Source organism: Nymphaea colorata, chromosome 4 (genome assembly GCF_008831285.2).
Source record: "Nymphaea colorata isolate Beijing-Zhang1983 chromosome 4, ASM883128v2, whole genome shotgun sequence".
Taxonomy (NCBI): Eukaryota; Viridiplantae; Streptophyta; class Magnoliopsida; order Nymphaeales; family Nymphaeaceae; genus Nymphaea; species Nymphaea colorata.
Window position 1 is genome coordinate 24,945,391 of NC_045141.1, and position 27,240 is coordinate 24,972,630.

General features: G+C 36.5%; 1 protein-coding gene across 1 annotated transcript; it reads left to right on the plus strand.

Annotated features, from left to right (window-relative positions):
- The first annotated feature begins 343 nt into the window (after window positions 1-343).
- On the plus strand, window positions 344-27,146 carry LOC116252541 (protein PIR). Its single transcript, XM_031626887.2, has 30 exons — window positions 344-839; window positions 2,030-2,102; window positions 2,253-2,317; window positions 2,630-2,707; window positions 3,657-3,776; window positions 5,805-5,875; window positions 7,643-7,735; window positions 8,128-8,197; window positions 8,462-8,526; window positions 8,814-9,009; window positions 9,142-9,293; window positions 9,975-10,068; window positions 10,258-10,470; window positions 11,341-11,552; window positions 11,898-12,045; window positions 12,528-12,696; window positions 13,347-13,423; window positions 13,893-14,063; window positions 15,076-15,152; window positions 15,249-15,351; window positions 16,082-16,201; window positions 16,271-16,414; window positions 18,269-18,412; window positions 20,523-20,666; window positions 20,937-21,024; window positions 21,533-21,660; window positions 22,900-23,110; window positions 24,832-25,004; window positions 26,119-26,340; window positions 26,708-27,146. Exons 1-30 carry the CDS (start codon window positions 786-788, stop codon window positions 26,900-26,902), a joined length of 3,870 nt encoding a protein of 1,289 aa, XP_031482747.1. The 5' UTR covers window positions 344-785; the 3' UTR covers window positions 26,903-27,146.
- Window positions 27,147-27,240: the final 94 nt, after the last annotated feature.

Consider the following 27,240-nt stretch of genomic DNA (forward strand, 5'->3'; position numbering starts at 1 on the left):
AAGTACTCCGTCATGGTGAGTACTCTTGATTTAAATCTCATCTGCAGCCGGCCATTCACGCACTCGTTGATCATTTCCAAACATATTTGACAATTAAGCGTCTCTTTCCAAAAGAAGATAAATATCAGACAGTTTCTTGGTGAAGTCCTCCGTTTCCTGGTGGGGTCCTCCATTCCTTGGTGGAGTCCTCCGTCATCGTTCTTGGTGAGTACTCTGAGAATCTACTCTGAACAAATATTTTCACCGATATTTTCGGTGCCGGCAATGCCCCTAAATTAACGGGGAAAACCGACCGCTGGGCGAGGCCCATGCCATGATTTCTGTCTGTCAAGGAGAGGAGAGGAGCCCCAGTTCCTTGCGTCTCACGCGCCCGAAGACCTCGCTTAGACCCTACGCAGCACGCACCACCCACCACCACCATCGCATCGACGCCCCGCCAAAAAGAAAAAAAAAACTGGAATACCTAAATCGTCGGGGGTATATTTGTCATTTTGGATTGCAACGTTCTCCTTCACTGGCAGCACTACTCAACCGACTGCCCGCCCATTTCCTTTCCCCGATCTCGCTCCCGATTCCTTCTCGCCGTCTCGACGATCTGTCCTTCTATATCTCTTCTTTTCACTTTTCTACTTGAACAGATTGTTGATGACATGGGCGCAGGCTTCTGTCTCTGTTTGTTTAGGTGCTTCCGATCGGCTTTCTGTTAGGGTTTCTTGGTTCCGTTCCTTGCTGCGTTCTATACTTGGAGAACGCACGGCAGATCGCATTGAAAGAGGAGGAAAGCAATGGCCGTTCCCGTCGAAGAAGCGATTGCCGCACTGTCTACTTTCTCATTAGAGGTAATGCTCCACGATCTTGCTTCGCATTCATGCATCGAAAGCGCGCGGCGGGTTTGACGGTTTAGTGGGATGCATCTGGTTCTTGGTGTTCGTTCGACGATCCTTTTTTTTCTTGGATTTTTTTCATTTTGCTCAACTGTTCGTTGGATTGAGTGCTTCTACGATTCAAATTGCATTAGACTGTACTGACAGCGACGTCGCCATTGACGTGGTATTGCCTACTGGACACTCTAGACGGGAAGGGTAACCAAAATGGAGTTCAACTGACGTTCATAGTGAAGAACGAGATACGGGTTGAGAGGCATTATGGAACGTATAATGAAATTCCCAACTTTTTCTCCCCGAAGAGTAGAGAAGAAAGTTTAGTTTAGCTCTTGGCGATAATTGGAGCGCATGATTTTTTCTAGAGATTCAGGAAGGTTGCTGGTGGAACGATTGAGGTAGGTTTCTGATGTTGTTTTAGTCTTCAAGGAAACTGAAATGCTGTTATATGTTGGTGTGGTATAATACATGACATCTCGCACTAAGCTGAGAGATGTGCTTAAGATTGACTGGAGACCGATCTTTGACACGGCATTACCAAATACGACATGCACTCTTGCTATCATGCTCAAATGCTGATAGCCATGGTAGATTTTATAAACAAATTGCATGCTACATGGTATAGCCAGAGGGCGCTTTGAAAATTATGGGGAGTTTGTTCACCGAAGGAAAATTCAATCTTACTGCTCTAGAAATAGATAAAGCATAGAATGCCATTATGCCAGTTCTATTTGCTAAATGAGCCACAGAAGAGAAAGTGAATGTGATGTTCCGTAGACACGAGATGGCGGCACCTTATTACCTATTTTATTGCAAAATTCAAGCTCTCAAGCACAAAAAGAACAAAATTTTTAGTCATTGCAAGACGAACAGAAGATTGGCTAGACAATGCTAGCAACAGATCTAGAATTCAATGGGCTTGGAAAAAAAATTCATGTGCTATGATGAACAACCAGATTTGTGTTTTGGTTTTAAGACATATGCTTCAGATGACAAAAGTAGCTGGTCTGGTGTTCAGCAACTTTAATAGATTATGTCTATCTTCATTTATAATGAAATCTTATATGTCAAACAGAAGATAAACATAAGCATCTACTAGCTGTATTTCCAGCAACAATGAGCCATTTTCCTGTATTTGTGTCTTTCAGGATGATCAACCAGACTTTCAAGGACTCAATATTTTGTTGTCAACTGAACGACAGGCAACAGTCAGTCCTATAGGTATTCACTACATTGTTCTTTGGGATTATAAAAGTATCACATATTTCTTCTCTGACTTCAGTCCAAAATTTGTGCATAGAAATCCATCACTTATATTCCTACAGATATATCATGTGTTTATGTCTCACTTTAACTTCTTTCCGTTTGAAGAATATGCTGATGTGTCTGCATACCGCCTATCACTTGTGGAAGACACGAAGGCCATCAACCAGCTGGTATGCTGTTATTCTGGTATTCTTTATTATGGTCCTTCAAGAAAATTATTGTACAAAATTGTTTTCTTCTTCCATATTCATGTGTGCTCTTTTGGTAGTCATTTAACTTTATTTAAACATTGAGATGTGCAGTGGTAAGTTTGCGAACTTTATTCAAAATAGAGTTTTCTCCTCCTTTAGATCCATCTTGCATAGGTTCTTTAACGTGTACTGGATACATTTTCTCATCTCTAACAATTTGATGCCCATTTGGTTAGGTTTACGAAGGCAATTATTTGGTTATGTTCATGAATTCGTGATGAATATTTGCAGAATTCACTTACTGTAGAAGGAAAGGAGATGTCAGCTGTGCTTTACACATATCGCAGTTGTGTCAAGGCTCTACCTCAGGTTGTTGATTCTTTTGTGATAATTGTTTATGTTGTTGTGTACTTTAGAGTTGAATATTGATAGTTGACTTGAAGTTAGAGCTGGAACCTGAATAGGGATTGAATGAGAGAAGACATGGTAGAGTGCCAGCTGTGGGCCGACTTTATGGTCAGGGGCAGCAATTTTGGAAGTTTTTATTTACATCTTATAGGATGATGGCTTTCATAGCTGACCCAGCTCCTCATAGTTGGGCACACATTTATAAAATAATGCCACATGGTGCCTACAGGAAGATACAACAGAAACACATAGAACACATTGAAATCACCTGAATTTTCTTATGTTAGTAGTAGTACATTTGTTAATCATATTCTATGCTGAACCTATCAGGCACCACATGGACAAAGACACAGTAACTATTTGCTGGGAGGCATACATGCAGATACTTATTGTGTTTATTTTCAACCCAGTGCCTTTCCTTATACTAGTCGCTTATTCATAGCTTACAGTTAGTGAGTGAGCTGTGATTGTTGTGACCTATGAACAGTTAGTGATCTGAGTGTAGAATTTTGACCCAGCCTAATTGTCTAAACTCACTAGTCTGCTTCTTGGTATGTTACATAGCGTAGAATAGTTCAGTCAACTGCGTTGTCAGTTGAATTTGTAACTACTTACATATATGTTTCATCTAAAGTTGTTTGTTGAACTTGAACTTGTGATGAGATGCTTAGTTGAGACAATGATATCTTTTGTTCCCTTCCTGGAGGAAAGGCCACATTGTGTAGATCTCTGCTCGTTAAGTAATGGATCCTTTATTTGCTGTATCCATTTTTAGGATTTACTTAATATTTTGTTGCAAAATCATGTTATGGGTGGATAATAAGCAGCAAACCTCAATTGGTGACATGATATTTGCTGATGGTGAGCTTTTGCAAATTTTATTGCACAAACATATTGAGGACAAATGCAGTTGCCGGAATCTATGAAGCAAAGCCAAGCAGATTTATACCTAGAGACCTATCAAGTTCTTGATCTGGAGATGAGTCGTCTTCGTGAAATTCAACGTTGGCAAGCATCGGCTGCATCTAAGGTAGTTTTAAGTTGTTTAACTATTACCATTTCTGGTATACTAACTGTACTAAAAATAACACTTGTTGCACAGATGATCATTGTGATAAGCAGTAAGAATGATAGCCTTTTGCAGTTAAAAATGGATTTGTGTTCTTTTTGTGGTAAAAATTTGGATAGAGCATCTTTCACCACATTATGTTCTGCCTACTCATAAGATCACATTCTTTAGCATATAAATATTTCCTGCCATTCATTTGTCAAATTCAGCACTGATGGCAACGAAACCTGTGTTATTCTAGTTTATAGTCGTAGCTTTGCCAGTATATTTCTCTTGGTTAATTGTTTGCTAGTTGCTACATACTACTATGCAGCTTTTTATTCCCATTATTTGGTCAGTAACTTTCTATTTACACTCTTTACCTATAAAGTCTATAGTATTCCCCCCCAAATCATTTTTATCTCTTTTTCTGTGGATCACATCAGCATGTAGATGGCTTCTACTTCATCCACCTCCGTTATTGGAAATATCCTCTGCTTTAGATCATCTGTCTTCCAAAATGTTGGCTGTATCTGTTGGTAGCATGGTCAGGTGAGTTGTGGAGCATAAGCGGCTTATGTTAGCTGAGGGCAAGATAATATTTTCCTAGTTTCTTAAGTTTGTTGCTCTTTGGTTGACAAACTTTCAGGCTGATGGAATGTAGTTGGACTCTATGCCTTGTTTGCTCATGACAATAGATGCAGTTTCTTGGTATAGCTATATGTCTTTTGTCCCATGGCATTTGGAGGGGGTCCTGACTTTCACCATATACTCCAAACGTGCTCTTAGCTTTTTGTGGCTTGGCAACACATGTGACAAGGGGGTTGTGGAAGATGGAAATATAAACTTTATTGACTTATTTCCATTTTGAAGAATGCTAAACATATGATGTCCTATGGTTGTGATTTTTATCATGTTATCATGTAAATTGACTTGGATGCTGTTGGTTGCAGTTAATTGTTCAAATATACACCATACTTAAGTCCATTGAATTATGAGTTTATTTGAGATGGTTGGCAGACCAAAGTTTTTGGCATGTTAGATATGAAATGGTATTGCAGTATGAGCTGGAGGTCTATGACTATATCATATGCAAACTGAATGTGCTTGACAATGTATCTAGATTCTAGATTACTGCTTTGGATACTCCATCTCAAAACATGGCTTTTTCACCCAAAACTTTTACATAGTCTGATTAGCCATAGGGAAATCAGCGGGTCATCTTTTTCACCCAAAACTTTTACATAGTCTGATTAGCCATAGGGAAATCAGCGGGTCATTCCCTGTTTGACAAGTTTCCCAACTGCATTGCTAGTTAATGCATCTTATATCTTACTAACTTTTGTAAAATGGGAGAAAGATTACTAAAGATCACTGCTACATGAACAAGGAAAAAGTTGAGAATTTCTGCTTAATCTCATGTATCCAAGGTTGAGTGTGACTAAAAAGGGTTGGCAAGCCGTGCGGTTGGTCCTGGATGAACCCACAGTTTCTCCCAATGGCAGAGTGTCCAATCAGGGGATGCCATGTAATAGTTGAAGTGGAGAATCTAATTGGGTCTAGATGTGTGCATATGATCCAAGTACTTGCCTTATGTTTCTTTTCAAAGCCAGCCTTACTGGGAATGCAAATTTAAAGTTGGAAACAAACTCATAAATAGGCTACTGTGATTTTAGTTGGTTATTTTTTTTTATGTTTGTTGACGCAGACTTTAGATGTACATCTGTTATAATTTTTAATGTTTAATGCTTCTCTATTGTCCTGAAAAGTTGATAAAAAAAAGAAGGAACTTATTCTGTGATGTTTATAGACTCACCAAAACTTGTTATGTCTATTTCAAGAGCAGATGTATTTGTTTCAGTAATTTTCTGTTTTAAGAAATTAGACTTCTGCACTTCATGTTTTCTCCTGATCATTATTATCTGATGTTTGTGCAACATATTTTAGCCAGCTTTAACATAATATTGTTTTTGTTTTTTATTGTTTTCATGATTTATATATCTGATACAGCTTGCAGCTGACATGCAACGCTTTTCAAGACCAGAAAGGCGCCTTAATGGCCCCACCACCACCCACATTTGGTATGCTGTTTAATTTAACACATGCAGCATGATAGACCTAGCCGTATGGACATGATTAAAAGAGTTCAACTAGTTGGTTTTAACTTTAACACATGAAACTGGTAACAAATTTTATTATACATGTTTAAAAGCTTATCTTTTGCTTTGGAAGTTATGTTTTTATCTACATCAAGGATGTATTTTCAGAAGTTATATGGCTGGATTTTTTATTTTCACTTAGCAATATACAAATGAAAAAGAACGGGAATATCTAATTAAGGGGCACTATTAATGAAATTTTGACTGTCGATTTTAATCGAAATTCAGTGTGCATTTCCGCCTTTCTCTCTCTCCCCCTCCCTCTGTAAAGGATCGTGTACATAATTGTAACTATATATAGTAAATCAATTCTCCAAGAAAAACCTGCAATACCAGCTCCATCATCTGCTGGGCAATAGAAAAAGGAGTTTGTTGTGAGAATGTTTGGTACCCCTAGTTAATACTTTTTCATCATAAAACCTGTTTAGTTGACATTGTATGACCAGTTGTACATGATGTAATTAGTCCTTGGATAACTCTCATTTATGACCTAGCAAATAAGTTGGCTAAGTACAAAAATTGTCAATGTAAGACTACTGAATACTTTGTCATCTTTTATTCTAATACATAAGGAAGCCCAAGGAAATTACTCCTTTTTAAGAATGATGTTCATCTGAGAGATACATGCTGTTGCAGGCTGGAGCCTGATAAGGTAGTCTACATAATATGAAGGTGAAGGTAACCTAACAAGTAATAACCCAATGGTGTCCTGAATGCGGAGGCTGAGTGTCAGCTGGTGGCTGTTAGTGCACAAGAAGCCACAGTTGAAGTATGTACCTTCTAAGTTGCAAAAATGAAGCTTCCTGTGTCGTGAAACATTGCTGTATCTCTTGTGTCTGCTCTTGTTTATCATCAGATTGAAGTGTACAAAGTACAAACTTTGATCATCACTTAATATGTGAAACCATTGAACCTTGTCCGTTTCATCCAACTCATGTAGCATTTCGCAACCTGGAGATTTTTTACCAAGAGATACTTGGATGATAAAAGATATGAGAACTTATCAGCAAGTTTGGAATAGGGTGTCTTTTCCCAACTTGAACGTCTTAGGCACAAATTCGTATTTGTGTATATCCACTATATTGTCAATGGTATCTTATTTTTCGGCCTTTAGTCTTCTCAGCTGTAATAGGTTATGTTACCTTCGTTTGAATGCTTGCTCGGGTTAGCGGGAGACCTGCTAGGCAGACATTATAGAATAACACCCTTTGATGAGAAATACGAGCAAGAGGCTTCGAGAAAACTAGTGTTTTCTGAATTATATCTTAAGCTCTTAAATTGAGCATAAACAGTAAAATCTGATAGTGGAGAAAACACATAATTTGCATTTTAGGAAAACTGTTCTTGCATTGGATCTGCATTTCATCTCGATCCTACAAATTTTTTGGTGGTACTTTTATATCCCATTTATCATAGGTTACGTGTGAAGTGCTTGCCAGATTTTGGCAGTAACCACCCTGAAAATGGTGACACTGTCACATATACGGAACAAAAGTATGAATCTCGTTCTGGTAAGCAGAGTGAAACAAAATCAATCTAATTGCAGATAATATATGATTTATGGTGGAATTTTACATCTGGTTCGTAATTGTTCCCTATGAGATTTCTGATACAAATATTTTGCTTGCTTAGATTCTCTTTTGAAGAACTTTTGAAGAACTTATTTCTGGTTGTATTTTTACATCACAGGTCCATACTTAAGTTGCTTGATGTTCTGGTGGCTCTAGATCACCTTAAGAATGCAAAAGCTAGTATACCCAATGATTTTTCATGGTATAAAAGGTATGGATATTTCTTTGCTTAAACCTCTGTGTCAGGTTCATTATTGCATAAGACACCCTCAACAAAGTTGATTATAGTTCCAACTTCCATGCATTTTATTGAATCTATTAGCAGGAGTTTTTACAGTTTAATGGTTACTTCTGCTTTGCATGGTTTGTGAATATTTTACCTTATCCAATTTCCAACCTCGTAACTTCATGGTTGATCAGTTGTGGTCCTTTGGATATTGAAAACCACTGTTTCCTTGTTAGTTTTGCTATATCAAATTTGTGCGTGGTGTGATGCATTCCGTATCTTGATTTGATGACTAATATATTTTGATAATGTTTGTGAGCAATGTGAGTATTATTGTCTGTTGAATAAAGAGTATCATTTGACTTGTTTGAGTACAGGACATTTACTCAAGTGAGTGCACAATGGCAAGATACTGATTCAATGAGGGACGAATTGGATGATTTACAGGTTACTGGATTTTATTTATCGATCTCTTTGATGCAAATGAGCTACATTTTGCAATAATTTTCTTGGATTCTCTTGTGAGATATATAAGTAGAAGCTTGTTCATGGAATTTACGGCAATCCTTTTCTCTAGTGTCATTGCTTGCCTTCCTAGGGATACTCATGGAAGTCCTTTCCTATTTTAACAGTTCATCAAGTATTTTTAAGCTTTAGTAGTTCTTCCTTTTGCATAACACATTAGGTATCTAACTTTTTCTTTTCTTGCAGATATTCTTGAGTACAAGGTGGGCTATTCTGCTGAACTTACAAGTGGAAATGTTTCGTGTGAACAAGTATCCATTCTTTATACATTGGACCAATATACATCCTTAAATCGACTAGAAATGTTATGGAAATAAATGAACTTCTATTATGGAACCTGGGAAAATCTGATTTTGATTAATTTTTTTGGATATGTTGTTCTGTTAAAAAATGAACAACGAGTTTACTGTTTTAACCATATATGGTAACATTTCTAATACATTCTTTGGTACTTGGAAGGTGACAATATGTTTAGTTTATGTTATTCAGATCTTGATAGCACTAGTACCGGCACTTGTGGTTCTTGACTAACAGATAGCATGGAGGACATTCTTCAGATTCTTTTACTATTCTGTGTTGAGACTCTGGAGTTGGATTTTACCCTTCTGTTCCCAGAGCGCCATGCTCTTCTGCGTGTTCTGCCTGTGCTCGTAGTCTTAGCAGCAGCATCTGAAAAGGATAGTGATTCACTATTTAAAAGAGTTAAAATCAATCGTCTCGTTAGCATATTCAAGGTATTATATTTATATCTTTGTTCTACGCTATCCAGACATCTTGTTTTGATTGTGTAGTATATCCACTGAATGTGGCATTTTCCTTCTGGTTTTTTCTTGTCTATATTAAGGGCCTTATTTTTCTTTTTGCAGAATGATCCTGTCATCCCTGCATTTCCAGACCTTCATCTTTCTCCTGCTGCAATGCTGAAAGAGCTAGCAATGTACTTTCAGAAGTTCTCAAGCCAAACCCGCCTTTTGGCTTTACCTGCACCACATGAAATCCTTCCCCGCGAGGCACAAGAATATCCTATGCAGTTTATATGCTTTGACTGATGCTCTGTTGAGTCGTCTTGTGTTCTCTTTCCTATGATAGTGTGTTGAATAGTTCATGTACATCCAACAACGTAATCACCAAAATCTTTTAGATAGTACTGACGGCCATGAATTCCCAAAAATGTATGCTAGGTGAGGATTGTCTGACCAAAAATACTGTGATACACCTTAACACCCTTGGTTGTAGCCAAAATGGAGAACTCGGTTGCTAGATGTGTCAGGTCATAATATTTTCTCATGGAGACATTATTGCTTCTCGTGTCCCCTTTGTGCTTAGCTTCTTCAGTTCTTTTTTTTCACTAGGAACCACTATCTCTATTTTCTGTTTATTGCTTTTGTGTTGTTTCCTGAAAAAAGAAGTAGAATATCCGTTAACTATATGTTCTTGATGAAATCCTTTTTGTTAGTCTTATACTGTCTGTACAATTTTATAGATGTGTATCTTTGCTACTAATATTTGGATATCTTCCTTGTTGGATCTTGAGATCTTTATTTTCTGTTTTATTTAGATGAAAAAATGGAAAGGTCTTTAGCCCCAGTTAACTATTTTAGGAGTTTGGCTAGTTTTACTACCTCTTCTCTGGGATCCTCACTTTAAGTTTCAGTTGAACTTGTCTCTTTTTCTGCAAATGTGATCCTTATCTGCGTACATACCAGAAACATTATCTAATAGTCAACCACATTGGAGCTATACGTACTGAGCATGACGATTTCGCTGTACGGTTTGCGTCTGCATTAAATCAGGTGCTTCTTATGTTTGTATTAGACACTGTGTCAGCGTTAGTAATTCATTCTTGTGACTTTGTTTTCTGTTTCTTCTGCATGGTTTGGCATGGCTGTTGAGGGGTTGTTAGCTGCACTTTGTTTTGGGGTAGTTTGGTTGCTGCATATGGTCTTGGCACTTTTAAAGTTTCTGTTTCAAATTTGTTCCAGATCGTATTGCTGAAGCAGTCAGATGCATCAGATTCTGAGTGGTGCAGGGAAGTTAAGGGAAATATGTACGATGTGGTTGTCGAAGGTGTTCAGCTTCTTAGCAAGTGGACTGGACGTATTTGGGAGCAGTGTGCATGGAAGTTTTCTCATCCCTGCAAAGATATATTTCCACAGGAGCACGAGACATCAACCTCTTTTTCTGACTATGAAAAGGTCTTTTCATCTGTTTTTATTTTCTGCTTATTGACATCACATTGACTTCATGACTTGATGCCAGATATATTCAGGTTACCATTGTTGAAGTTCAATGACTGGTAAAAAAGATTCAGGTTTCATTTTTTCACATTTTTCTGCATGTATATGTCTCCTCATGTGTGTGTTTTCCTCCACCTAAGTTCCTAACCATTTGACCAGAAAATCATTTACGGAGTGCCATTGAGTTAAAGGGATGTGGTAAATTAAGTTTACTTTGCTCAAGCATCAAGGTAAAATGTGTGCAAAATTTTCATGAATTTAATAGATCTAGATGTTTAAGAATAGGCCCTTGATACCAGTTTGTACTAGCCTAAAAGGCTATGCATGCATGTTTGAGGAAAATGGTCTTTGTAACTCCCTTCCACAATACCATGTGGACTTGATGGACTGTTGAACAAAATCTTTCGTGTGGAAATCCTCGCATTAACATGCAAGCTTTCAGCTCATGTCAAATTGGACCTTTTTTCCTGAAAAAAGTTTATACTGGTCATAAGTAAAAACTTTGTATGATGGACACTGTGTTAGTAATGCACCTAGTTATGTTTGATTTTTTTTTTTTCCTGTTAGCTTATTGAAACACTTCTCTTTCTTTTTTTAATGATAAATGCTTCTTCCAGTGGCAGTTTACTGGACCACTTGGAAATTTGTGGGTCTCGATTGTAGACAACATATGTTTAGATAGTTTAGTCTTTCTTATAGTTTCAGAGAATGCTGTACGTATGCGCTGATGAGCATTTTCTAGCTTTCATATTCAAATAAATGTTGCTGCTTTCAAATGAAAACACTATTGGCTAATTGCTTCTGAAAAGTGCTTTCGCTATTCTGCAGGTTGTCCGGTGGAACTATAGTCCAGAAGAGAGGAAAGCATTGGTTGAGCTTGTGAGCTACATAAAAAGTGTTGGTTCAATGATGCAGAGATGTGATACCATAATCGCTGATGCTTTGTGGGAAACAATTCATGGTGAGGTCCAAGATTTTGTGCAGAATCGGCTAGCAATCATGTTAAGGACTACATTTAGGAAGAAAAAGGATCTTTCTAGGTAACATTGTCTTTTTTTGCATATGAATTGGATCCACTTCTTTTTTCTATAGATTTTGCTTTTATGTGCCTATAAAATTCAAAGAAATACCTACAAAAGTGTGCAACCAAAAAACTTATATAAGGATAATTCTGTTTTCTATCCAAATCATAGCTGCTGTAAGTAAGTGATAAATCATACTTGTTGCAAAGAACCCTTGTATAGATTGTATGTATCCTTGTTTAAAAAGTGTAAGCGTACTCTTATAAATATGATGAACAAGGCTGACTAGATTGTGTTCCTTTGATCCAATGATTTTGGTGATATCCTGGGTTTTTTGTTTGAATGAAATTTTCCAAATTGCAGGATTTTGTCTGATATGCGGACACTTTCGGCAGATTGGATGTCAAACACAGCCAACCCAGAAGTTGAGTTGCCATCGGTGCAGCATCCAGGTGAGGATGGCAATGGGAACAACTTTCACCCAAGGGCAGTTGCTCCAACAGCAGCTCAGGTTTGCTTTCATTTCATATGCTGTTATATTTCTCATGGTTATTTATTTCTAGCTGTTAAAAAGATACCTATGTTGCATTTGCTAGTAGTATAAACTCATTCTTGGTTTTTGGCACTTACTTCAAAGTTCAAATTTTGCTGTCTTGCAGTTGTGCTGCTTAGCATGATATTAAGTACAAGTTGAATCATATATAAATTGTTAGCTCATTCTGTTAAAATTTGTGTACAGATGACCTGTGAAGGGTAGATCATTAGCCAGTGAGGAGAAATGCTTGTATGCAAAACAAGCTATAGCTTCAGCAACATTTTTATTTTTTAAACTTGGAGTTAATTTTTTATTAAATGTGATGTAAAATGTTTTTTTTTTCCTTTATTTAACATGTCATTCCTTTTATTCCATATTCTGCAAGTTTGTGGTTTGTCATATAGTATACATGCATTCATGTGCTTCTGTGACATCGATAATTTTCTATTTCATGGCAGGTGCACTGTTTGCAATTTTTAATTCATGAACTTGTTTCTGGTGGTAACTTAAGGAAATCTAGCGGATTATTTGGAAGCAGTGGCTTGGACATTCCACCTAGTGAACTAAAACTCCTGGAATCATTCTTCCACAAACTTAGCTTCTTCCTGCATGTTATGGATTACACAGGTTTGCTTTTCATACATTTTTTTTCTTGCATATTATTGTTTTGCAACTCAGTCAAGTTGTTTTCTGGATATCTTCTAGTATAGTCATGAATGGCGATAAAGGATTATTATTGGTGGGACAGATGGTCTGTAATTTATTAAATGTACAGAGTGCGAAAACACTCCAGTGCATGAAAAAGCAAAAGATCGAAAGTCTTCTTTTATTATTCTATTATTTTTTTGCATGAGGACTTATGAAGAGAATTTAATTTTTTGTCATTATTTTGGGCTAAAAGGTGGAAGATATGAAAATGAGAAGAAGTGATCCTTGTTGAGTGGTTAAAAGAAACTATTATTTGCTGCAAAGAACTAGTCTACATCATCCTTGTTTTTTCTTCTGAGTTGCTCTTATTAGCTGTTCCTGTAGTTCATGCAAAATACGCCTTGTAAGGCCTCTCAAAGTTCATCCTCAAATTTTTGGAGTACTGTGTTTTGTGTTTCTGCATGATTCTTGTGCTTTTCTTCATGGATGTGTGTCAGCAAGCAGAATCGAGTCCAGAACTTCTCTGTTGTCTTATTTGTTCATACTGCTACTCCCTTTGCTTTATTCTCTCTGATTTGGTATTGGTGCCTTGGAATATATATAAGTGAAGTGCTTTTTGGTGGTTGCAGCAACAATTGCAACATTAACAGATCTTGGATTCCTGTGGTTTAGGGAATTTTATTTGGAGACATCTCGTGTAATTCAGGTAAAATTGTGGTACTTCTGCTAAGTGACACTTTTCACAGTTAATTTAATAATTATGCCACTATGTATTGATTTAGGAGTACCATTAGTTTTTTTTTTTCCATACGTTTGCTGGTGCCACGTGAAGGAGAATCAATTGTTTTTAAGGGAGAGAATTTTGCCAACAAGAGCTCCATCCATCTGGATTGGAAGTTGGACTTATGACCTTTGAGGAGAGTCAATCTTCCTTGGTTGAGTTCATCAATTTACAAATTTTTATGAGCAAATTGGAATATATTTCTATTCTCTCATATGAAAGCATGTTCCCTTCCTGTAAATCGAGTTTCTGGTTAGAAGTCAGAGGGTTATGATTATCAACATTTCTGACTGTTAGCCTGTATTTTCTAAAAGCCTATGATGGCAAATCCAAACTTGAAGTACTTTCCTTATCCCCCAGAAGTTAATAATATATTTTTGTTTGCTCTCTGTAGTTTCCAATCGAATGTTCTCTTCCATGGATGCTAGTGGATCATGTGATCGAGTCTCAAGACAGAGGGCTGCTTGAAAGTGTTCTGATTCCATTTGATATATATTGTGATTCTGCACAGCATGCTTTAACTGCTCTGAAGCAACGTTTCTTATATGATGAAATTGAAGCCGAGGTGAGCCTTTGTTTAAGCTTTTATGGGACTCCAAATCTTTGTGGAATTTATTTATCTAAATTCTAAACTCTAAAGTGTTCTGGTACTGCTAATTTGACCTTGATCCTTTTATGCTGTAAATATTGTATTGAGTTTTTGGTTATGGTGTTCACCATATCTAACAGCTGCTTTGCACTATTCTGCTACTTGATCGGTCCCAACTGATTCATAGTTGCAACTATCCAAGTTAGCATGTCATGTCACACCAACAATTGGTACAATATCTGTGTTCATGTGGAGCATCGTTTTCTCTAGGTTTTAGCACAAAGCGAAAAGCTCAAATGAAGTAGTGCAATCTGATCTGGAAAAAAAATGGAGACTGTAGGTAAAGAAACCTGAACTGGGGCACTGCTAGGCATCGTTTTTGAGCTCCTTCTGCAGAATCTACTGCTTAAGATGAATTTCAATCCATTTATAATGTGTATTGGAAATAATATGTATGTATGCAGTGCGTAAGTGTGTTTGTAAACCAAATGGCAGGATACTATTTATTTGCAGAATCTGCTTGGTGCTATGGGAAACCACATTGGGATAGATTTGAGGTGGCAGGACTTCTTTGGAGGAAAATGGGATTATTCCTTGAAGAGACTAATTGCTTCCAGTTTATGACGATAAACTTGCTCTTATGGCTTAACTGAAATTTGTGTTTCCAACTAAAGATGTGGCTAAATTTATCTTATTATGAAGAACCAGGACTATATGTGTTGACAGTTTTGGCTCATATTTGGCAGGTTTTGTAGGCTGCTAGCACCGTAATTGTGTTTCTTACAAGTGATAGTTGACATTTTGTGGGGAACTCTGACATTTTTGTTCATGAATGAACGGAAGATTATATTTGTTTGTTTGTTATATGAAGTTAAAAAATGTATCTTTTCTTGTTCAAGGTATAAAATAATGTGCTTGCATGTGTATCTGTGTGTGTATGAGATAACTGTAACTATGACATTTTCTCTTTGTCGACTTTGGTTTTCAGGTAGATCTTTGCTTTGATCAATTGGTGTTCAAAGTGAGTGAGAATATTTTTACATATTATAAGAGCTGCGCTGCAAGGTACATTCATGTCTTAATATGTGTTTATACATGTTCATGCTTAATCCTGCAAATCTTCTGTATTCAGTTCACCTTTTATTCCTTTTCTCCCTGCAGCAAGTTACTGGATCCATCATTTATATTTGCATCTGACAATGCGGACAAATATTATGTTCCACCCATACGATTTGATTCCATATTCCAAATGCGGAGGATGAAGGTGAGATTTTCTACATGATAATCATGATTAGTTATGTTACATGTTTGTGTGTGTGTGTGTGAGGTTGAGAGAGAAAAATGGCTGAGAACATCTATGAGTCAATAAAGTAATTCTAACAGTAGCTTTCTATTTGACTGTATGTTACAGTAGTCTATAGATGTTTGAATTGTATAGCGTGCAGCAAAATGTCAAACTTTAGTACTATTCTGAGTATTGTTTCCAAAGTACATTCAATGGTGCATGTAAGTGAACTTTCTATGAACTATGAAGTGAATTCTAGAAGGTTCTTGTTATATTAGCAGCTTGTTTTGATATTATGAAACTGGGCATAGGCATCAAATTGATATCTCCTGGATGCTTCGTAAGACAGTTAATACTACAATTAGTTGTTTGAAGGAATAATCAAGGTGCTTCGAGATACTAAGCATGTACTGTATAGATTCTTACATCCATGTGTGATAATAGCTTCATGTTGCCTGGTACTTAGAGTCCACTCTATATTAACATAGCCTTCTAAGGTAGGCACAAATTCTTAAGCAAAAAAGAGAAACCTTAAAATCTATGACAAGGGGGAATTACATCCATGTGTGTAAGTCTCTCTCTCTCTCTCTCTCTCTTTCTCGCTCTGTCTCTCTCTCTGTCATGTTTATGCACACACACACACACGCAAACACACTTATGTGGGTGTAGACACGTATGCCTATGTGATTTGATGCCTTTCATAATGCAGCTGCTTGGCAGAACCATAGATCTGCGAAGTTTGATTGCTCACCGGATGAACAAATTGTTTCGAGAGAATCTTGACTTTTTGTTTGAAAGGTTTGAGACACAGGATTTATGTGCTGTTGTGGTAAGTTGTATGTGACCTTTTTATCATTATATTTCAAAAAATTTTCATGCTAATTTGAGCTTCCCTCAGGAACTGCAACAACTCGTTGATGTCCTTCAACTTGCTCATAAACTCTTGTCAGAAGAACTTCTATTGGATTCCTTTCCTCTCATATTGAAGGAGATGCAGGAGAACATTTCACTTGTTTCATTTTCTAGTCGAGTCTCTTCACAGGTTCTGTGTCCTGATAGTATCCCTTCAAACTTTTAGAAGGTTTAGTGTTGCAAATTCTTTTTAATCTGTTTGTAACACCTGCATGAATTGCACTATGTACCTTATAGTTGTTAATGCATTGATAATTCCTTGTGAAAGTCGTGCATATTTCCTACTTTCTTCTAATTATTCTTTACCTTGTCAACATGACACTGTTTTGGTTGTCTGAACTCAGGATGAGTCAGTGAGGAGGTCTCTTGGTGCACATTTTTTTATGGCATCATTCTTGTGCTTAATAGAGTTGCTGATTATTTTGTGCATTCACTTGTTTGCACATATCCATATGCTCTGGCTGTAATTGTGTTAACCCTTGAGAGCCCTGACATTCATTAATAATAATGCGTTCCAGACCTCTAGGACATTTGGCACTTTCTGCTGTTTCAACTTTTGACCATGTTCCGCTCTCAGCCTCTCTTCTTTCGGAAATGTAGCATAAGATTCACATTGCTGAAATGCAATCCCTAGGACGAGTTTGCAGGTTATGTAAAATGGACGTGGTATAAGGTTACTATACGTGTGTTGTTGTGACAGAACATGGAATGGCAAATGTGTGATGCTTTTGGACCTAATTTAATTGATCAAGTCTGTCAGGTTTTGGCAGCTGGAATATGAAAAATTGGCAATTATTTTTTCATTTGCATACAGAGGGATATAACATGTACATGCTCACATGCATGCGTACATATGGAGATCTTTGTGCTCTCTTGTGCAGCTTGGTTCCATTCCATCTTCCTTTCTCCATCTTGTCTGAACTGATACCTATAAAAGTATGTTTCCTCCAATTTTCTTTTGTGGAAAAAACCAAAAGTTGTGTCTTTCTTTCAAGGTCAGCACCTGATCAGTCTGTTGAATAGGTCCAATCTTCTGCTCTCTTAATATACACATATTCATACATTAACAAAGACCTGAATGGCATTTGAGTGTCTAAATGTGCTCCTATGGTGCTTCCTTCTGCACATTGCTTGTACCTTAACTGTATTGATGACATCCAACAGACTTGTTCAAAGGAAAACATTTGTCCATGTCTATGTCACATAGGTATGGGTACGGGTGCCGGTGCGGGTACGGGTACTGACCATTTTCAAAAAACTTAGGTGCGGGGGTACGGCCGTATATATATATAAACAATAAGAAATACTTAGAAAATATGTATCAAAATAAAGAATATAAATCAACATAAACAAATAAATAACATAGAAAATATATATCAACGGCTCTTGCAGCAGTGTGTTTAAGAAACCTATGAAAAACTTTAAACGTATGGACAACTAAGCAGCCCCTAGTCAAATATGAACAACAATCGAATTTTCACATCCAAAGAATAGAATAAAAAGTAAGGTGGAAAAAATTAAATCAAAGTAAAATTAAGCAATTTGGATCTATAGGTACCCAAGTGTCAAAGTACCCATTTTGGGTACGGGTACGGCGACACGGGTACGTGTACCTTACTCAAGTACCCATGTGACTTAGGTCCATGTTTGGAATCCATGAAAACTGGCTTTATTTCTTATTTTTGTGCATATGCCATAGCAACTGACAGATTTCCTCGTCCAATATCTGCATAACCTGTCTGCTACTATATGCATGTGTTTGAATATAGGTTGCACAAAGTTGTTGTTTAATTCTTGCATAATCCAATGCATAATGTTACTATGGAAAAAAATTATAAAATTTCCTGAAGCATGTTGGTTACTTAACTGAATCTAATGGTCTATGCTTCTCCCTTAACTGAATTCATTTTCCTGAATTGACTGCTTTCAAATTTCAATTGCTTGAAAATTTATAGATCAATTAATATTCATATGGTTTTTGCAGATTTTGACAGAAATTCAGAATGACCTATTGCCCAATTTTGTCCTTTGCAATACTACCCAGAGATTTATACGTCTAAGGAAGTCTCATCAGTCTCAGAAACCACAGTTACCTTTGGTGAAACTTAGCTTCTATTGTGGCTCTCAGGTACAAAAATTTCCATCTACCTAACTATTAGGCCTTATTTAGAATCTTAGATAAGACTTTTGGATATTCATTTTGATAAATTTGTTTTGTGAACATGTATGTCCATGACAAAAATCCTTTTGCAAAATGAATCTTGAAATGGGAACTGTTCCTATCAGTGTTATCTGTATCGCATGGTACGGGCCCGTATCGTGCGATACGTATCGTATAGGTTCGAGAAACCTATTTGATACACCTATGATACACGATATGTCTGTGTATTGTAGGTGTATTGCCCGTATCGTGCGATACGGCCGATACGCCCCCGTATCTTACGATATGGGAGCAAAATGGAAAAAACCTTGTTTTTTGTGCTTCTTTTTAAAATAGCTCCTCTCTTCCACTTTCTAAACATCTCTAAGAGCTGTCGGAGGGGGAGGTTTTTGCTAGTTTTCTAAACAAAGAAAATGAGGATGAATACGAAGATGATGATGATTATCATTGATTGATGGTAATCATGATATTTGGTACTTGGCAGTAACGAATTATATGTTGTGGACTTGTGATATAATCTAAAACATTTTAAACTTGTGATTGATGCTTATTATGTTGTTCTGAATCTATGATGATTTCTCATTTCTGATTGTGTTGTTGACATATTATAGCTTATGAATGATGAATCATGAACATTCTTGATGTGAGATGTAACATTCTTGATGTGAGATGTGTTTTTTATATGGAATACATTTTTCCTGATTTTTTCTGTTTTTTTATTTTTTCTGTTTTTTTAACTAAAAATTAATTTTAGATACGCTACACTACATTTACGATACGTTATGACACAATGTATAGGTCGGCCCGACCGATGCACGTTATGATACGTCTTTTACAACATTGGTGCCTATACACTTCAGGGAAATGCAATTTAGCTACAGTTTACATCCATACTTGTTTTTTCTTTGTGAAACTAACTTCATGGATGTAATCTTCATGTACGAAAACATAGGAACCACCCAATAAATGTTTTTTTTTATGAGGAGAACAAATTTTGTAAGCATGAAAAACTCAAAATATTAATTTTTTTAAGCACTTGCAAAATCTATATCATCATCACAAACATCGTTTACAAGTTTTAAATGCCGAAGTTTTTCTCGGGTATAATATGACAGAGATGTTTTTCTTGTGAAAATCTTGGCAACTTTTAAAACGAATAAAAAAGATTTTAAATATGAAATGTGAAAATAAAAATGTGGTAGTAAGGAAATGTAAAAAAAAAGTGAAAAACGCAAAAAAAAAAAAAAAGTAAAACTACGTGAAAAAAAACACACAAAAAAAAGCCCAAAATGAAAAAAGGGGAGAAATGAGTTTTTCTCTTTTTTTTTTGTTTTGCCTTTTTTTGTTTGCGATTATGGTATTTATAAGTTGAGAAGTCATAATTTGAGCTGTTTCCTAGGTTTTCAAACACGAAAATCATACACATGCTCTCTGCATTGTGTCATTAAGGATGCTTAATGACTCAAAGCAGCCATACCAGTCTTAATGCACATGGCAGGGATGTTGCTAAGTCCCATCCTCAGATCTGGGTCTGTAAGGCATATGAAGGGCCAGTTACCTTCTTCTGTACAACCATAAGCATGATTGCAAGTTGACATTAAAATCCATATGCGATTTCCTGGTTGCTGTCACACTTAAAGTTTGACAATCATTGGAAATGGATGTCATTGATTAATCAAGTAAAAAAGTCCCAACGTGATTTTCTTTAGATGCTTCAGAATTTCTTCAGTTTTCTGTACATGCCTTGAACACCATTTGTAGCTTCATCATTGTTTAGTCACTGAAAGGTCTGATGTTTTGGCTGCTCTAGGAATTGCATGTGATGAGCGTCCAAGTTTTTTTTTCTTAGTAATGCTTATTTTCATTGTTAACTTTGTCCGTTTAGTGTAGTTTTTCTTTCATTTCAGTTGTATACTATTTCTTCTATTACTTCCAGAGTGGTAATACGCTGGTTGAGTATATCATGACCAAACTATATGTATGATACGGGGTCTCTTCTGTTGCAAATTCTGGAAACCATTACTATTGTACATATGAGTTGACTTGCTTAATTTCTATGTAATTCTTCTACAAGCAGGAACTTAATGCAGCCTATCAAGGATTTGCACAATTGTATAGTGAGTTTTTTGGATTACCTCACATGTGTTCGATCACCAAACTACTGGGATCACGTTCAATACCTTGGCTTATTAGAGGGCTGCTAGATCTACTAACAACTAAGGTGAATAATTTGCTTTGTACAACTTATAGAGCAGTTTTATCTGTCAGGTAGGATGATCTTTTGTTAGTTGGGAGGAAAAAGTGAAACCAATGCTAACTCTTCTTTGTTCAGGTTGTTATGACAGTTACCTTTTTCCTTGTGCAGTTACCTGTTTTTCTCTTTACGTTGTTTCTTTGGGAGCAAAATACTTCAACACTTTGGCACCACACCTTTGTTATACTAAAAAGTAATCTATGTGTAACTGTAATATGGTGCTCTTTCTTAATGCAGATTGCATCTCTTGAGCCAAAGTTGTCGGTATTGCAAGGATCACTGCCAAAGTCAATTGGGTTGTTACCATATGATGGTGGTATTCCAGGTAGATAGACAATAAATGTGAAAACTCTCTCTCTCTCTCTCTCTCTCTCTCTCTCTCTCTCCAAATAATGCAGTTACTCTTCATGAAGCATAAGTGATGTTAGAAAGGGTTTTGTATATCTTTCAATGTTGTTTTACTATTATCTTAGAGGCAAACAAATTTGGATTTGAAAATGGAAATTTGTAGCTGAAGCTGTAAATGACTATTCCACCGAATGGACCTAGAAAGCTCGTGAAGCTTTTGTACATGAAAGCAGAGGTGTGAATTCCATGAATGGGACATAAGAGGTCTTGAATTTTCTGTGCAATTTGTGTATGGAAATTAGAATGTAGTTTTAATCGATTCCATTTAGCACATTAAGTTATATCATAGACAATGCTCTTTTTGGGTCTACCTTTTTAAGATTGCCAAGGACCACTTTGTCTGTGCGTGTTTGTTGGAACTTTGTTATTGAGTGTCAATTCATTGATTTGCTTGAGGGATAGTATATGATATTTTTGTTTTGTAGGTTGTGTGAAATTTGTTCAAGAACATCTGCACTGGGCTTCAAAATCAGATCTAAGGTCTGAAATTCTTAATGTTTTAAAGGAAGTAGGAATCATCATATGCTTGATGGGCCTTCTGGATATTGCACTGGTAAGGAGCACGGCATGTATCTATAATTTAGTCTAATTTATCAAGTTTTTCTCCAACTCCTACTTATTAGTATGACTAGGAGTTATTGACCACTCCATTTGCCTTTTGCTTTGCAACATGGAGATAGTTATGTTTCAATGCCCTGTAATTAACAGGTTGCTGATACGCTGGTGCTGTTTGAAACTATTGATTTCATAGTTATGACTGGCTACTGGAAAGAAAAATGACAAAGTCCCTATTGGAAGAAAATAAAATCTTGTTCTTTAGCTTAATAAGGAATTAAAGCTTCAAATTTCCCATGTTAGAGATGGAAGAGTCAAGTCATGAGTAACTGATTGACTATGTTCTTGCTGCCTTATATTCAAATTTCAAAGTGCTATAAGTTTTTTTTCAAGGGTTGCCTGACATTTGTGGTTGATGCAATCAAAGACTCGAGTGCTTGTTGTAGAAGATCATTTTGACTGGTCATCTGGTGTTCCTGTTTGTCACACTAAACTAAAAGAGCAATGCTGCCAACTGCATAAACTTTTGAACATTGAGTTACTTGAGGTGCTAATTAGCTTTCCCAGTTCGTAAAGGGAAAAATGTATTGACAGTAGCAGTAACTTTTGTGGTTGTGGTATTTTTTGTTTCTTTTATTTCCTTACAGATTCCAAGCAAATAATTCTATCGTTCTGAGCATTTTGATAATCCAATTAGGATTGGTCCCCATATTCAATTGGAGTTGGCACTATGATTTTTTTTTCTCTACCCTTGACACGGATCCGTTTCAGCTGCTAGCACCCATTTTTGAAGCCTTATTTCAATATCTGTCATATGATGCTCATAGAAAATACCTCTACAAGACATAGAATCATATTGAAGCTTGACATTCAATGATTTAGACAATCTCTACTTCTGATTTTTATAGGATAAAATAGTTGATAGCCTCCTGCGTCATGAAAAGAAACTGGGGGTACTTTGAATTCGTGGAAGACCAGTTATCTTTTCCATGGTGTGGATACTGAAAACGGATCTCTGAAGGGTAGTTCCCATGTTAATTATACCTTATTAATATCTCACTAACGATTTGCAAGTCACCCTCTTCAAATGGAAGGTGGACACTTATTTTTCCTCTTCTGTTACTCTTTCTGCTTGTTTTCTTATGAGCACCGAACTCTCCCAGCTGTTCTTTTGAGAACTATGTTACACAGTTCTTTTTGGTGCTTCCTAACAATTTTGATATCGACTTCCTGACAGAAAGAAGCTGAAACAGCACAGTTTATGCAAATTGCCCCCTGGCTAGGGTTAATTCCTGGAAACGATGGGCAAATACAACAAGCTTTGACTGAGTCTGGACACAGCCCAATGGTTGACTTGTTCAAATCTATAACAAGTGCAATTATATCATCTCCTAGATGTCCAAGTACAACATCTTTTGCAACCTTATCAAAGCAGGCTGAAGCTGCTGGTATGTAATGATTTCTGGTTGTCCCTTAGCTGGTGGCTTATAATGACTTTCCCTTCATGAGATTCTTGGACCTAGAATAAATAATTCTGACTTTGGTTTGCAGCAATGAGTGACTGATGTTATACAGTGTACTGGCTGCCTGTTTTATGCAAATTGTTCTGTTTCTAGGTCTTGTGACAGCACGTAAAGTGTGAAATGAAAAGCCATATGTGAATTAATCTTTAAGCCACAAGCACCTGCAGCCCATGCATGACAACCATAGTTAAATGCATCCTGTTGCTTTGCTTTTAAGCAACCTGAACTGCTCACCAAACATGATATTGCTTCTTAAAGTTTTAAACCAAGCAGCGGGCCAATTGTTGAATCAGTCATTGTGTGCAGCTGAAAATGTATGGTGCAATGTACATTTATAAAAGCTCCAAAACTAAATTTAAATGGTTTGAAGCATTAAGAAAACATAAATCAGGATGAGCACACAAGATTGACATCGGTGGAAAAGCGACTATGCCTTCTCATCTTTGACTCATTAAGTCATCTTTTAGTGCAGTCCCACTTGCACCTCCCCTTTACTGATTGCAGAGATTCTTCTGCTTCTGGATAATCTGTTCAATTGTTGCATTATCTTACCGCTCTCGACTTGCTTCAAGACTCAAACATCTGAAGGTGCACCTCTTCCTATTGTTGAAACATATTTCGACCTCGAATAGAATTTTCCTTTCTTTATTTCATTTTTCATTTTTTCACTCGGCATATTTCGTAACAATTGGTTCATTTGCCACTTCATTGTTTGGTTATATTATGAAGAAAATGTATTGTGCAAATTGCCATTTGATTGTCCAAAGGATGCTTTATGGGACTATTCTCTTGTAAAATTTCCTCTCAGAATTATTGCAACTACTAAGCTCTACTGGTTTTTTTACCATAATGAAAATTATCCTGAGCTGGATCTTGTGAAGAAACAATTAATCATAATTTAACTATTTTAGATCAACCTGCTACTCATGGCCTCTTAGTCCAAAATCTCTTCTACCTTGTCAATGTCATGCAAAAAATTGCCTTGTGGGGCTTAGATTAGGGGAAGCAATCCATTATTTTCCTGTCCAATTTAAACAACTTATCGGCAGTAGGTATCAAATTTGTGCTGGTATACCAAAGTAACAATGAGTGATCGGCTTCCTGTAGAACATACCTAGCCTATTATGTGTTAGAATTTCGGACCATTTTCTCCATCATAGATTTAGGTAATTAAAAAACTTTTCTTTTAGATAATTTGAGATCATTGTCACACTGTATAGGGTTCATTTAGAAAGGGAGGGGACTTTTATAATTTAGCTTTAATGTCTTCTGGATTTGCTAGCTTAAGCTTTTTGGTTTTGTCTGACTGACTTCATAAAAACTTTCCTGATTGTAAAGTTGAGGTTTACTGGCAATAGATGAACACATCTTAAGTTCCTTCTTCTGTTATCCTGGACGATTGATTAATTTTTGTTGTGGATGCATGGGTATAATTTTCAATGAAGACCTAAATCACATAATTCTGGAAAGTGATTGCTTCTGAAATTCTTGTGTTGTTAATCTAATTTGCATTTTAAGCTTCTATTTGTTCTCTTTAACATCTGATCATTATAATTAATGTTTTTCATTTTCCTTAATAGATTTATTACTGTGAGAAAAGAGATGAAATTAGCAATATCAGTCGCTTTCTTGGTTGTTTTTTGTAGATCTCTTTTACAGGAATAACCTGCATACTGGGAGTGTCTTGGAGTATAGTCTTGCATTTATCAGTGCTGAGTTGGATAAATACCAAAGCAAATGGAATGCTACTCCGAAGACTGGCTTCATAGATATCACAACAGCAAAGGACTTCTATCGTCTGTTTAGTGGTCTCCAGCTTGTAAGATGACTCCTGCGTATTCAACTTTAATTACGCTGATCTTAGACTTTTGAAAGTTGGTTAGTTCATGCAAAGGAAATTATTTATTTATTACTGATCATGGATAACTCGTTGACTAATATTATCTCATAAGTTCTCTTGAAGTTGACATCATGAGGATTTTTTATATATCTAATGAGATTTTTCATCAACTTTGAACGAGCATTGGTTGAACTATAGCTGGTAGTTTTGTGGAAAACTGTTTTCTGTCTCAAATTTTACTTGGGGTCTAATTCTCAATCCTCTCCTAATATTTGATGATAGTTCCTTTCAGCCTAGTAAAATTGTGCTACCATTGGGACATCTTTTCTTCCTTGTGTTTCTCCTTTGTGATAGTGAAGTAAGGGATGGTTTCAGTTTGGATTAGCTCTCTGGGTGATAATATTACATTTTTTATTTTAGGAATTGAATTAATGTCTCAAATAGTGTGTTGACATCTTTTTGTTGGTTCTTTATTGCAACGGCCTTTCAAGTTTCCCTAGTAATGAAGATATATCCGCCATGTTCGGCAGGAATCTTCATGATTAACTTTTGTGACACTATTTCTGGACATAGTGATCTATGCATTTTTTTTTTATGGATTGGAATTTGCTACCAAAGTTATATAATCTAAATTCAGCAATCAGTTGTTGTAAGAGCTCCATTTGTGGAGTCATTAATTCCTGTAAGGTCAATGTCTTATTCTTTTCTGTTTGTGGATGGCAAGCTGGGTATATGTCCTCTTTAGTGTGCATGTCTGATGAGCGACAAGAAGATTTAGTCTGGTGGTTTGTTTCCAGCTGGAATGTTTTTGTGAAATGTATATGGCAAAAAGAAAAATTGTTTTGCAGGTTAGTCATTAATATGTAAATGTGAACTTCAGCTGCATAATATACTAATTACAAACTGCAGAGTGTTATTATGACTGTCAGCTCCTTGTTTTTTTTATTGAGGAACTAATTCTACTGAACATTAATAGAAATAGCAATTGGTTCGATGTGTGTTAGAGTTTGTCATTGCACTTGGGAACTATATTTTTCTTCCATGTTATTTGTAAAATGAGTTGTTTGGTGACTGAAATTTCATGAATTGCCAGGGATATCTTGAAGAGTACAGTCAGGAAACGCTGAACAAGAGTGAAGTTCTTGGTGATTCAGTTGCCTGGGGAGGATGCACAATAATCTACTTGCTTGGTCAGCAGATGCACTTTGAACTCTTTGACTTCTCATATCAACTCCTCAACGTTGCAGAGGTTGAAAGTGTGGCAGTTGCTCATTATACTTCCTCAGAAAGGGCTAAAAGTGCTAGCTACTTGCAGGTGCGCATGTTAAGTTGTTAACTCTACGCCATTCTTGTACACAAAAACTAACGGATAAAGCTAGATGCAAGTGATTACTAAAGCAGTTTTTCTTAAATGCCAGTGAGGATAAAAAAATTTACCAGAGAAGTTGAAATATTTCACTGTGTTCTGGCTTTTTTTTAGGGTTTGCACTAACAAACTGTATACTTTGATCTTTTCTGAGAAACAAACCAATTTTGTGTTGCACATTCAAAGCTCTTGCTACCATTGCTTGCTTGATGTGTAACATTTTTTGGCTTGCTATAAATCTTTGGATTTCTTCATCCTGTAAATCATTGATTAACGGTTATAGTATTAACCCTGGCTGTTCTGCATGTGAAACAAGGGATGGGATAAACTGATAGATGGTGCAAAAAAAGCTAGAAGATTGAACAACCATGTCTTCTCGATGCTGAAAGCTCGTTGTCCACTGGAAGAGAAGATGGCATGTGCTATAAAGCAAAGTGGTGCGCCTTTACATCGTGTCAAATATGAAAACACAATTTCTGCTTTTGAAACATTGCCGCAGAAGGGAGCTTGAGGCATTATGTGTATATTCGCATGCATCCTATTTCTAGTATTTAAGCAGCAATCTTATGGCTTCTGTAAATTCTGTAGTTGTACAAATTGTAAAGTTTATTCATTTGTTCGAGGCATGTAGTATCAACCATGTTTGTATGTACGACTTTTTGTTTCATATGAATCTTCTTTTTTGCGTGGTATCTGTGGACCTGTGGTTCAACTTGGTTCATTCTTATGAATGTGTTGGCCTCCTGTAGCCGTAATTTGGTGTTTTTGTATGAAATTTTGGATTTGCTGCTCCTTTTTTTTGGGTTTGAATGGGAAAAGTAGTTTTTTTTTCCAACTTCGTGTAGACTA

What these genes read in the sequence shown, in the direction of transcription:
- LOC116252541 (XM_031626887.2), top strand. Translation starts at nt 786, where the DNA reads ATGGCCGTTCCCGTCGAAGAAGCGATTGCCGCACTGTCTACTTTCTCA. An exon ending in GAAATGTTTCGTGTGAACAA is followed by an intron (nt 8,527 to 8,813) that starts GTATCCATTCTT and finishes ACTAACAGATAG; the next exon opens with CATGGAGGACATTCTTCAGA. An exon ending in TGTTTAGTGGTCTCCAGCTT is followed by an intron (nt 25,005 to 26,118) that starts GTAAGATGACTC and finishes ATGAATTGCCAG; the next exon opens with GGATATCTTGAAGAGTACAG.